The 12,851-nt window shown below is 53.2% G+C and overlaps 1 protein-coding gene across 5 annotated transcripts in view; it reads left to right on the top strand.

Moving 5' to 3' along the window:
- The window catches only part of NAV1 (neuron navigator 1), a 239,136-nt gene that overhangs the window by 205,617 nt on the left and 20,668 nt on the right, over positions 1 to 12,851 (top strand). For 2 of the 5 annotated variants that reach the window (XM_028120112.2, XM_088017122.1), the window contains 10 exons: positions 1,675 to 1,813; positions 2,272 to 2,569; positions 3,634 to 4,327; positions 4,843 to 5,286; positions 5,886 to 5,927; positions 6,651 to 6,799; positions 8,765 to 8,935; positions 10,003 to 10,055; positions 10,834 to 10,857; positions 10,969 to 11,046. In XM_028120112.2, the coding sequence (XP_027975913.1) occupies positions 1,675 to 1,813; positions 2,272 to 2,569; positions 3,634 to 4,327; positions 4,843 to 5,286; positions 5,886 to 5,927; positions 6,651 to 6,799; positions 8,765 to 8,935; positions 10,003 to 10,055; positions 10,834 to 10,857; positions 10,969 to 11,046 (2,092 nt within the window). The remainder of the gene's footprint in view (positions 1 to 1,674; positions 1,814 to 2,271; positions 2,570 to 3,633; positions 4,328 to 4,842; positions 5,287 to 5,885; positions 5,928 to 6,650; positions 6,800 to 8,764; positions 8,936 to 10,002; positions 10,056 to 10,833; positions 10,858 to 10,968; positions 11,047 to 12,851) is intronic. The other 3 variants (XM_088017120.1, XM_088017119.1, XM_088017121.1) reach the window with 3 other exon arrangements.

Here is a 12,851-nt window from a genome sequence, read left to right as displayed (position 1 = left end):
AAGAACATGTTGTGAATAGTTTGTTTGTTTGCTCGCCAGAGATCTTATCTTGACCCAGAAGAGCTGATCGGATCATAAAGCCAGAATTGATCTTTCCTCCTCAGTATGCTTTCCCTACAAAATGGGGGCTCTGGTATCTTAGCCCAAGATAAATGCGGGATTAATATATGTCATGGGTGGAGGAAAAAAGAGGTTGCTTGTTTTAATAAGGGCTGTATTTCTTAGTAATAAAATTGAAATCACACTGTAGTGTGTTCTAATCCCCATGCTTTCTTTGCTCTTTCTCAATGTATTTGGATTAATCACTCCAGAGCAACCAAGCCAAATGTCCAAACCACCCACTTTCCTATTCCCAGCAAATAAATTAAAGGGAGGCCAGCTGAAATCTGGGCCAAGAACTTAGATGGCTTGTATGTCTGACTTTTGTTCCATGATCTGACACTCAAAATAAATCTAAAAGGAAAAATTTTCCAGATACCAGCTAATTCACAAAAAACATCTTTAGCCTCTTAATCCCTCACACACGCAAAGCCGATAAACAAACCTGTGAACACAGATGCAAGGATTTAGAGAATGATTCCTACAGGCACAAACAAATGCTCTCATATTGCAGTCTTCCTGAAGTCCGTGTTGAGTTTTGGGCTCTAAAATTTGAGTGAAATCTGAAGGACTTTTTCAGGTCCAGAAGGAAGTAATAGAAACAGTGGAAGGTGTAGAACACAGGACCTTTGAAAAAAGGTTCTAGGAAACAGATTTTGAACTCAGAAAATAATGTGAAGAAGAAACTTGCGAACAGCCAATAAGGAGAGAACAAAAGGAAGTTGGTATCAAGGCGGAGGAGGCTATTTAGGTCCGATGGTAAGAATTAACTTTCTAACTGCAAAAGTTGTTAAACACAAAAAAAGATGAACATCCAAGGGAATGTTGTAGAGTCCGAGCTCCACAGAGATGGAGGCTGTCTTAATTTCCCTTAGTATATGGACTAGGGTTCTTTATAGAAAGACTTGCATATACAGATGCTCAACAACAGTCTCTCCCAGATACCACAAATCTGATAGTCCAAGCAATTGGCGGAAAAAGGAAACTATTCAGCACAAATTTGGCGCTTATGCTTGGCCACAGCACCCTACGTGTGGTTCATTTATCAGCAGAGCGGTACATGCTGCTTGGAAGCAAAGCCTGATCCCGGGGTCAGCAAATTGTATAAGCAGGGGAGCAATGAGAAACGACAGGTCTTAGGGGTCCTGGAAAAGATAAATCTTTTCCTGGCCCTTGTTACCAGGTATGGAAAATTTTGAAAAAGAGAGGGAAAATACCCGGAGAACACATCCAGAAATGAACAAAGACATGGTAACTGTAAGGATGGAGACCATCGATCGGGAGAGGAAATTGTATAATTAGATCGATCCAAGAATTACCTTGTCTTTACAGTATCCCTTTCCGTTGAGGAGATGTAATGTTTTCCTTTGCCAGATAAAGACAGATTTTCTTCCTTTTATACAAGAACACCGCCAAGTTATACTTCAAGTTACTGGCAAACCCGGGACTAACCTTCAGGCTTTCTCCTCCTGGCCAGTCTATAGGCTGGAATAGCCATTCTTCCATGCATATGACAGTTTTATGCCTTGTCTTGACTTCTGTTCTAACTGCTAACTTTTCTCTCCTGTCCTACAGCTGGGATGAGAGCAGCTCCATCAGCAGTGGGCTCAGTGATGCCTCGGACAACCTCAGCTCAGAAGAGTTCAATGCCAGTTCCTCCCTCAACTCCCTCCCAACGACGCCCACTGCTTCTCGCAGGAACTCTACAGTAGCGGTACGTGAGTTTACAAACACCCAGGCCACCCTCTCATGATGAACCACGGGGCAGATGGGTTTGCACATGCACCCCCCCCACTCCGTGGGACTAGTTCCCATGTGCCTTTGGCCAGGTCCTTTTAGAGGTGGCCCAAAGAAACCTGAGGCTACCAACCAGTCACCTAAGACATTAGCTGTTGCCTTCGGAGCCCCTGTATTTAGTGTCCCCGCTGACTTGGAGTGATGCTTGTAAGAGTTATTCCAGCCAGAGAAGCGAAAAAAAAAAAAAAAAAAAAGCCCTGAGATAACATAGGATGTCTTTTCTCCGGCCCCTTAGAGATGTAGGTAGAAACCCTGGGTTGACATAATACTCGGGAAAGAGCAGGGCCACCCAGCCACCAAAACCAATCCCCTCCACCTCCTTTTTCCCATTGCCAGGTGAGCATCCCACTCTGCTTTTTCTCTTCCTTCCTTCAGCTCCGCACAGACTCAGAGAAGCGCTCATTGGCCGAAAGTGGGCTGAGCTGGTTTAGTGAGTCAGAGGAGAAGGCCCCCAAAAAACTGGAGTACGACAGCGGTAGCCTGAAGATGGAACCCGGGACTTCGAAGTGGCGGAGAGAGCGGCCCGAGAGCTGTGATGATTCATCCAAGGTTGGAGAACTGAAAAAGCCTGTGAGCCTGGGACACCCCGGTTCCCTGAAGAAGGGCAAGACCCCGCCAGTGGCTGTCACATCCCCCATCACTCACACCGCCCAGAGTGCCCTCAAAGTCGCAGGTGAGGCTGGAGTGAAGGCAGGGACGAGGGCAAAGACGTGTTTCTTGGGTTGTTCCTCTTCTTAACGGTCCTTAGCCCACAAGATGATGGCAGACATTTGCAGAGTGCTTTAATATGTATGGTCTGGTCTTCACAACAGTCCTGTGAGTTAGGGATGATGGGTGTTACTATCTCCACTTGACACCTGTAGAAATAACAACACAAAGGGTTTCAGTGGCAGAGCCAAAATCATACAGCTCAGAAGAGGTAGTGGAGGGAGCGTGTTACGTTCAGAGACTAGTTGGACCAGCCCTCAAACACTTCCCAAGACAATTGGCTGGTGTGCTTGTCTTCACAAGGTACTTGCTTGACCTCCCAAGGAGGTCCCAAGAAAACATTAAATCAGAATTGTATTGCTCCCAAAGTTGGCCCCTTGGGTAACTTCTCACCTTCGTCCACATTTCCCTCCAATCTCTACTTACCAGGAGGTATGGCCATACTCTGTCTGCATCTCCTCCTTTTTTCCCTTCCTTGACCAGTTGTTCGATGCACTTCTTTCTTAATAACCTTTGTGGTTGCCTCTGCCATTTGAACCAAATGGAATATCCTGCCCTAGAAGGAGAAAATAACAAAAAGCAAAACGAACAAAACCCCGAGGCCACGCCTCCCCGGTCTCCTTCCTCTGGCAAGAAATGTCATCTGCTTACGTAGTACCCACTTAACATGTGTTGAGGCCTCAAAATTCTAAAGCACGTTGACAATGTTTCCTTCTCCCGTGGAGAGGAAGAAAAGGATTTGCCGGAATACTGCCAAGATATTGGTCAGTTTCGGCTACTCTTTTTTTTTTTTTTTTTTTAACATTTTATTTATTTATTTGACAGAGAGAGACACAGCGAGAGAGGGAACACAAGCAGGGGGAGTGGGAGAGGGAGAAGAAGGCTTCCCACAGAGCAGGGAGCCCGATGCGGGGCTCGATCCCAGGACCCCGGGGGTCATGACCCGAGCCGAAGGCAGACGCTTAACGACTGAGCCGCCCAGGTGCCCCAGTTTCGGCTACTCTTACGTCCTTTTCTGCCCTCTTGCAGGCAAACCTGAAGGCAAAGCTGCTGACAAGGGCAAACTTGCCGTGAAGAACACGGGGCTGCAGCGCTCCTCTTCGGACGCCGGCCGGGACCGCCTGAGCGATGCCAAGAAGCCTCCCTCCGGCATTGCTCGCCCCTCCGCTTCGGGGTCTTTTGGCTACAAGAAGCCGCCGCCCGCCACAGGCACAGCCACCGTCATGCAGACCGGTGGTTCAGCCACTCTCAGCAAGATCCAGAAGTCCTCAGGCATCCCTGTCAAGCCCGTGAATGGACGCAAGACTAGCCTAGATGTGTCCAACAGTGCAGAGCCCGGATTCCTGGCTCCTGGCGCCCGTTCCAACATCCAGTACCGAAGCCTGCCCCGGCCAGCCAAGTCTAGCTCTATGAGCGTGACCGGCGGCCGGGGCGGACCTCGCCCTGTCAGCAGCAGTATTGACCCCAGCCTCCTCAGCACGAAGCAGGGGGGCCTTACCCCCTCCCGACTAAAGGAACCTTCCAAGGTGGCCAGCGGGCGGACCACTCCAGCCCCTGTCAATCAGACGGATCGGGAAAAGGAGAAAGCCAAAGCCAAGGCAGTGGCCTTGGACTCGGACAACATCTCCCTGAAGAGCATTGGCTCCCCAGAGAGTACTCCTAAGAACCAAGCCAGCCACCCCCCTGCCACCAAGTTGGCGGAGCTGCCACCAACCCCTCTCAGGTACCCAAACTGGGCAGCTTCTTCCTTGTCTGTCTGCTCTCTCTTTTCCATATCCGTGTACTCCTGAGACTGAGTGAGGCATGGCCTAGCCACCGTTGGCCTCTGGGCCTTTGCACGGCTCCCCCCCCCACCCACTCCCCTATATGCCAAGTTCCTTCTCCCTCTTTCAAAACTCACCTCATTTATTCTATTCCCCGATCAGCCCTTAACCTGTCTTCAGCGCTTGTCCTAGTGGTTGTACTATTGTCTACTGACACACGTGTACCCATTTGTGTGTAAATCCGCGGGGTCTCCCACGTGCATGTGCCTTCCCCCTCACTAAGACTTGAAGGACCCCGAGTCAGATAGCAGATTTCCTTCCAGCGTATTTCACAGCAGCATTGGGATAATAAGCCTCTGCGCTTAAACAGCCAGACACGGGGAAACAAGACTAAGAGTACTCTGAGATCCAATCTGCCTCGCGCTTCTGGAACTCTGTGGTTCTAAATACTTCATTTAATTTTCACTTCCCTCAGGGCCACAGCTAAGAGCTTTGTCAAGCCACCCTCACTAGCCAACCTAGACAAGGTCAACTCCAACAGTCTGGATCTGCCATCATCGAGTGATGCCCACGCTTCCAAGGTCCCAGATCTGCATCCCACAAGCTCAGCAAGCGGGAGCCCTCTTCCTTCTTGCTTCACCCCCAGTCCAGCACCCATTCTCAATATTAACTCAGCCAGCTTCTCCCAGGGCCTGGAGCTAATGAGTGGTTTCAGTGTCCCCAAAGAGACCCGCATGTACCCCAAACTCTCAGGCCTGCACAGGAGCATGGAGTCCCTCCAGATGCCAATGAGCCTGCCCAGTGCCTTCCCCAGCAGTACTCCTGGCCCCACCCCACCTGCCCCCGCTGCCGCACCCCCAGAGGAAGAGGCAGAAGAGCTGGCCTGGAGTGGAAGCCCCAGAACTGGGCAGTTGGACAGGTGGGTGGAGAGAGACACAGCTGAGCCTGGGTCCGTCCCTGTGCTTCTGGCCCCTTTCACCGTCAGTAACACGGTCCCATATTTGATTGTCATATTGTGACTTTGAACATCTTTTTCACCCTCGTTAAGTAATTTCATTTGCTTCACAACAGCTCCGTGAGATAAGTAGGAGTTTTAAATTACTGTGTTTATACATTATTATTATCATCATCATTATCACCGTGACGTTTTACGGTGGGGGCACCGGTACACAGACATTAAACGGCTTACCCGAGATTCCATAATTAGTTTCACGTGTCATCCAAAGCGTTTGCTTTTGAGGCCAGACTGGTTTCTATTATATCACACCCTAATAGGACCTTTTAAATAGCTGGCCACGTCCTGATTCCCAAACAGAGAAAAACACTCAGCATTTCGAGTGACCCTCTCAAGCTGTAAGCCCAGAGGCGGGTGGCAAAGATCTTCCTATTTTGTTTATAGAGATAAAGGGGCCCACAGTTTGATGTCCTGTGTTAGGTGTTGTGTCCCGCAAACCAATGATCCCAAACTCGAGTTTCTAAGATGGACTCACATGCTTCTCTTTTTCTTTTTCTACGCAGTAATCAGCGGGATCGGAACACTCTTCCCAAGAAAGGGCTCAGGTAACCCCTTCAATGTGTTTGCCCTTCCCTGTATCTGGGTTCCCTGGTCGGTATAAAAATCTGTACCTTGACCTGTCCTGAGTCCCAGTCATGAATTCAGTGTCCCCTTTAGCTGAGTTACTTGCCTGCGGTTCCTGTGTATATACCACCCAGCGCCCTACCCAGGCTTACTGTGATGTGTGAGTCAGCTTTATGGCCAGTGTTCTTCCTTGGTGACAGAGGAGAAACAAGTCGGCACGTGGGAATCCTCACCCACCTGCCCCGGCCGGTGCTAGCCCAATCCTGACCAAACGCCCTCCCTGTAATTTTCCTCAAAGTCAGCGGGAGGACAGGCTGCCTCGGGGGTCACTCCAGTGGGCAAGAGCAGGACACCCCAGTGATCACTGAGTTCTTCGTCGAGGTGAAGATCTCCTGCAATTGGGAAGCCCACAGAGGGAGCCGCAAAGCTCTGCCCTGAGCTTCCGGGTAGAGGCTCTCATGACCCCTCTGTCATTTCCGTCCCCGCCTCATGATAGCCCGTAGAGATACCTGCTGGTCCTTCGGGACTCTCCTGATGGTGTGGGAGAAGATGCTGAGTCAGCACGTGTCTTGTTCCCTCTTCAGGCAGTTCTGTCCGCTCCCCCCCCTTTTCTCCTTGTCCTGCGTTGAGAACCTCCACACCCGCCAGACCTCTGATAGCACTTTGTAGCTGCTCAGACTGAGTCCTTCTGCTATGTCCTGCAGGTACCAGCTTCAGTCCCAGGAGGAGACCAAGGAGAGGCGACACTCTCATACCATTGGTGGGCTGCCCGAGTCCGACGACCAGTCAGAGCTGCCTTCCCCCCCTGCACTCTCCATGTCCTTGAGCGCAAAGGGCCAGCTTACCAACATAGGTCAGTGTTTCCGGTCACTCGCTGCGGCACGGGATGAGGCAGGGCTCACCCTGCCGGGTGAGGCAAGGCAGCTGGACTTTAGGTTCCATCTCCTCTATGACTCCCGCTATCTTGTGCCCCTTCGTGGTGCCTCAGTGTATCCGTCCAAACTCAGATTGAGGGCAAAGTGCTCCAAGATCCTCAACTGAAAAGTCGCCCTCGGGCACCAGCTGTAAGCTGTAGGGTGCTTGGAGCACCGGGGAGTCTGAATGATGGAGTGGGAGAGCCATCAAGCAAGGCCTGGAGATCAGACCAGTGCAGGGAGCAGGCAGTCCTTTCCAGAAAGGAGCCGCCAGCCACGCCCAGGGCAGCAATACTAGACGGCCATGGCTGGGATGGTCCAGAGGAAGGAGGGAACCGTTGATTGCAGACTTTGGACTCTGCCTACAAACCCAGAAAAGTGCGGTTCCCCGGCGGCTGTGGCTGGGCCAGGACCAGCCTAGCGCCGAAGGCAGCGCTGCTGAAGACACGTGCTGGCCTGAGGAGAAAGGCTGGTGAGGGAAGCTGGAAGAGACGGTGGATTCAGAGGCAGGGAGGGGAGGGAGCTCAAGGTGGAGGCCTGGCCCCGGGGAGCAGCAGGCCGTGATGGGCCCAGTGGGAACCCCTTTAGGATAGAGCCTGGGACAGGCCTGTGGTTTGCTGTGTCTTTCTAGATCCACCTCCTCGTTCAGCTGAGTGAAGCAACGCAGTAAGGGAACGCGAGGACCTGTAACAGGCTGTGGGACGGCTGTGGGGCATTTGAGGAAAAACGGAATCAGGATCGTTTTGCCTAGAGAAGGGAGGGATTCGTAAGGAAAGGTCATCTGGTCGCTGAAGGGCCGTTAGGTGGAGGACGGGGCCAGCTTGCTCTCCATCTGCACTGAGGACCAAACAAGAGGAAATGCACTGATGCTGCAGGATGAAGGGGCTGGGCTAAACCATGATCACCTTACGTATTCGGAAGGGCCAAGGGAGGTGTAAAATCGTCTTCTGCGCAGGTCCTTATGGAGGGACTAGACATCCGCCTATCTTTGGAGGCAAAAGAATAGGCAAGGGGAGCTCCGTGTGGCTGTGAACCCCCCTGGGAGGCTGTAACCCCAGCAGGGGAAGGGGCGGAGGGGAGCAGGTGCTGCAGATCAGCCGGGATTCAGCAGAGCCCGACTTCAAAGCAGATTCTGACACTCTCACCTGCTCCATCCGTCTGACCTTCCAGCCAGGGGAATGCTGGGCAGAGAGGGCTGTGTTTCATGCTGCGTCAGGACCGACCAGTGGCCTAGAATGACACCCTTGTGGGGAGAGTCTCAGTCCCTCCCGTAGTGCCGAGCCCGTCCGAGCCCAGAGCCCGGCCCCCTTCTCTAGCTGCCTCTTCGTCATCATTCAGATCTGAGTCTTGGTCTGAATTCTTAGTCCTCGCAGGCTGCCAGTTGTATTCTATGGAACCACAACGTCCCATTTCATTGGCACATTCAAGTGATGTGAAGGTTTCGGAAAAGCTGCCAGGCCCCCAGCCTGACCTTCAAAAGCGACAGTTCCCCGGGCAGGCAGGGCTGAGGGAAGGTCTTTGAAAATAGGAAGCGCTATTCCCCCTTTATTCCCCACAGCAGGGTCCTTCTCCATTAGGGCTTGATCTCCCTGGGAGCGACCCCACCCCTAACCACCAGCTGCCTGCACACTCCCCCGCCCCCCTCCCCCTTCCTCTCCTGCCCCCTCCCCCTCACCATTTGCCTCCCGTGCTCCTGGTGCTCCATTCCCCAAGGGACCCGGAGAGCTGATGACCCTGCCTCTTCTCCTGCCCTCCCCCTCCCTCGCCTGCCCCCCTCCCCCTCACCATTTGCCTCCCGTGCTCCTGGTGCTCCATTCCCCAAGGGACCCGGAGAGCTGATGACCCTGCCTCTTCTCCTGCCCTCCCCCTCCCTCTCCTGTCCCCCCTCCCCTCTGTCCTTCTAGTGAGTCCCACTGCGGCCACCACGCCAAGAATCACCCGCTCCAACAGCATCCCCACCCACGAGGCGGCCTTCGAGCTGTACAGCGGCTCCCAAATGGGGAGCACCCTGTCCCTGGCCGAGAGACCCAAGGGAATGATTCGGTCAGGATCCTTCCGAGACCCCACGGACGATGGTGAGACTTCATGCCAGCGCGGTTCACGCTCATCCCAGCTCTGCTGGGGCCCCTCCCCCACCACCGCCGCCACTGCCACCACCACACACACGTATATGATTCACAGAACATCAAGTCGGGGCCATTTCAGTTCTTCCCATCCCTTTGAAGGGGCTAGGGGCCCAGAAACCTTTGGGTGGCACCGTCTGGCACTGGGGCTTTGGGATGGAGCATCCGCCATCGGGGCCGGGGGAGGGAAGCGGAGCGTGGAAGGCTTACATGGTACCCCTCGGAGTGCTCCCGAAACTGTTAGCTCCTCCCCTCCTCGTTGCAGCAGCGGCTTCTCCTTCCCCCCAGTCTCTCAGCAGATGTGGAAAGGTCCAGGGATGTAAGGGCGGCTCTTAAACCCTGGGAAAGAATTAGGCATCTCATTCCTCTTTCAAGAATGTTCCAAAGGTTAGCTTCAGGGAGGGCCCTATGGTTGTCCGTCGTGACGTGTGTTCATGGCCAGAGCCTGGAAGACCGCCGGAGAGCAGACCTCCCGCCGTTTTCAGGCCGCTCCGCCTGGAGGCATCCTTGCAGGGGCGCTGTGGTTCTCTCGGTGGGGCTAGGGAAGCATCAGAACGAGAATTTTACACTTCAGTCTGTTGGCCTCCTGCATGGTCCCCGGAGCTGAGGAGAGGAGACTCGGGCCGAATCGCAGGATTTGTTCTGAGCAGCTCTGATGGGAAACTGCCCTCTTCCGCAGCTCAAGTACTTTCCCGCCTGTCCACAAACACCTCCTTCCCCTCTCCCTGAACCCTCGTGCCCCGCGGAGCAGGAGCAGGCTGAGCGAGGGCCCGCCATCCCCAGGCTGCCCGAGAACGTAGACTGAAGGAGGAGGCTAGCTCTGCTCAGGACCTTGCCTCCTCAGCAGACACCTGCCTGCGCGGGGCTGTCGTGCTACCAGTTGGGTCCCCTGTGGTGTTCTTCCTGTTTGCTCCAGATGCCCTCCAGAATCAGAATCCAAACTCCTGCCTTCGGGCTCTGCCCAGGAACCCCTTGTCCCTGGAACCCTCTGTTAACTCTGTGTTCTGCTTCTCTTTCAGTTCATGGCTCAGTGCTGTCCCTGGCCTCCAGTGCCTCCTCCACTTACTCCTCAGTAAGAGCGTTACTTCTCTTCCTCCTTCATCCCCTCTTGCCTGCCGTTGCACTCCTCCCCAGAACCTGGGTTGGTTGGGGAACTGGGTTGGGGAGGGGGACTGCTACCTGTTCATGATGCCTTGTGGATCTGGGGTGGGGGCGGGGGAAGCTGCCTAGCTTGGAGCACTCGGTTGAGTGCATCAGTTCCTCAGTAGTCTTTCTGGCCTCACCACCGATTTCCTGAGCAAACTCTGGTGCCCTTTGGTTCCCCTCCTTTGAAAAATCGATAATCCCCTTGTGATAGAGCCCATTCTGTGCCAGGGTAAGTGGGAAGCATTCATGGCAAGGTAGGCTAGGTAGGCTTAGGTTTATGGGACTCCAGCATCCTAATAGTGTACCGCATTTACCAAGTGTTCCCTGCAGGGGACTGGGCACCCTGCGTTTGGCCGTTAGGTGTAACTTGGTTCTCAGATTTTTTTGCCCCCGGTTTTTTACTCCTTCAAGTTTGCGGCAGTAAGGATTAGTCTTCAGATCAACTGGAGTTCCATTTCCTAGCCTTCTAGGCAATGACAAAGTTGGCTAGAGACGAGCTCCAGAGAAATCTTTTATTGGAACCCAAGGGTAGGGTCTCAGCCCATCTTGTGAGGGACCGGGGCGGCCAAGACGCTGAGTTTCAGCCTCTCCGTACCTCCGAGTCACGCTTCTTCCAAGCTCTCCGCCCTGCCACTGGGGCCTGGCTTGCTCACCTCCGTAGTAACTACCTCCTTCTCTCTTTCTCTCCTGTGCTCCTTCTTCAGGCTGAGGAGAGGATGCAATCCGAGGTAGGGTGTGAAGCCTTTGTCTCTGCTTGTTAACACCACTGCACCCCATTCTGCTTCCAGATCTCCTACTTCTGCTGCTGCCATAAGTGTGTATTTCTCTCCCCTTCACAGCAAATCCGGAAGCTTCGTAGGGAACTGGAATCATCCCAGGAAAAAGTGGCCACCCTGACGTCTCAACTTTCTGCCAATGTGAGTGCCATAAAGTCGGGGAAGACCCAGGCAGTTACTTTGGCCGTAAGTCAGATAAGTTCAGCCAAAGGAGGAGAATTCTCTCGTAAGGTATCCCCTGGGCTTAGATTCCAAGGGAGCGGGTCCTGTTCACAGCTTTATGACAGAGGACTGGGAAACTGGCCTTCACTGAGTCTCAATTTTTATAGAGAACTGTTTTTGCCCCCACCCTAATGAATAGGTATGGATGAGTTCACGCCCCGTGGTCTTTGAACTCCCTAGAGAAAGCGAGGAGGATTATCAGTGGTTCTGCATGGACGTGGGAACAACCGTGCCATTGGCCATGGACACAAGTAGTCATGTATTAGAGAGCCCTTAGAACTCTTTGCTGCTGCCCTGGGGTGTGTTCCTGTCTTTGTTCAGGCCACAGAACTGGGCGGGCACAGAACTGGCTATGAACATTCTGCCTGACGAGTGTGACACGACTTAGAAACACACTCTCGTTCCGGGCCAGCTGCCTCCCTCACAGCTGCCTTTCCGTAGCCATCTCCTTGGGCAGGTGGCAGAAATTACCTGAGCTCTAGGTTGGGAGCCAGGATTCTTTGTTTCTGCCCTCAACCTGCCGTCAGTCCATCCCAGTAGAATGAGTTTCTTTCTTTCTGTAGACCTTGGCTTTTCGACCCTGTGGGGTGGGGGGGAAATGAGGCTGCCTCCTCTCACTAGGCTGTGGTAGTTTCTCCCCTGTGACCAAGTTGCAAACGGAGAACATAAGAGCCATTTTCCCCCAAAGCTGTAAACAACAGCTGAGCCGGATTTGCAGGAGCCTTCCAAGTGTTCACACAAAAGTGACCATGTCTACAGTTTCTGCAGGACTTTCTGGGTTTTCTCTCATCCCTTCCTCTCTGGGGAACCCAGCTGTCAGGCCTGGGGGTCTTCCCTTGGGATCAGGTGGAAGACTCTTCACCAAGATTTTGCATGTTTCCATCCTATTTCAACAGCAGTTCCCTCACCACGCTGGTTATTCTCTATTTCTCTTTTCCCAAACCCTCCATTCATAAGTTGTACACTCACCAGTTTGTCAGAAGCCCATATCACCCACCGTCTTCCACTCTTGGGGACCCATAAAAATTATAATATAAGCAAGCACCATCTCTCCCCTCCCTTGTGCCCCACCCACCACGGCTGGTGGCCTGGGTCACGTCCTGCACACCCCAGGAAATTCACATCTGGGAGAGGCACCAGGTGGGCGGAGAGCATTAGTGCGTCTGAATCATTTACACTGAGTCTGTCAGCCATCATGCTGTCAAGGATGGGTGAGAGCCAAGAAAATGAATTTAGAAGGTGATTTTTCTTTGAACAGGAAGTTCCCTTTGGCTAAGAGAGAACAAACCAAACAGCCAGACAAGATGGGTTCTGAATTTTAGAGGCAGAGTCCTGCTGAGGGTCAGAGCCCTGCCCTCAAGCAGGAGATGTGATGCCAGAACTCTCCAGGATCCCCTGATTGCTGACAGAGCTTTGGTCACGTTCTGTGGAACTTCCCAGCTGCCCACGCGGAGGACACATCCCAGACAGGGAGGGGCCGCAAGCCGTTTCACCTCTCCAGAGAGCCAGCCTCTGTCTGGCACCACTGCTCAGCCCTGAGGTCTTATAGGCACCCTGGTGAGGCTGAGGGTTAGGGAAGGTTCAGAGGAGAGAGAGGATGTGTAGAAGACAGGAAGAACGCCCATCCAGAGCAGAGGGAGCCCCCGGTGAGAAGGGGAGCTAACCGTTGTTGGGGTCCCTCACGAAGAGATGTCCAGGGACTCCAAGCAGGCTGTTTACACACC

This window comes from Eumetopias jubatus, unplaced genomic scaffold (assembly GCF_037043125.1).
Source record: "Eumetopias jubatus isolate StellerSeaLion01/CBP00866 unplaced genomic scaffold, mEumJub1_p1.0 scaffold_12, whole genome shotgun sequence".
Classification (NCBI taxonomy): domain Eukaryota; kingdom Metazoa; phylum Chordata; class Mammalia; order Carnivora; family Otariidae; genus Eumetopias; species Eumetopias jubatus.
This window is presented reverse-complemented; position numbering and strand designations above follow the sequence as displayed.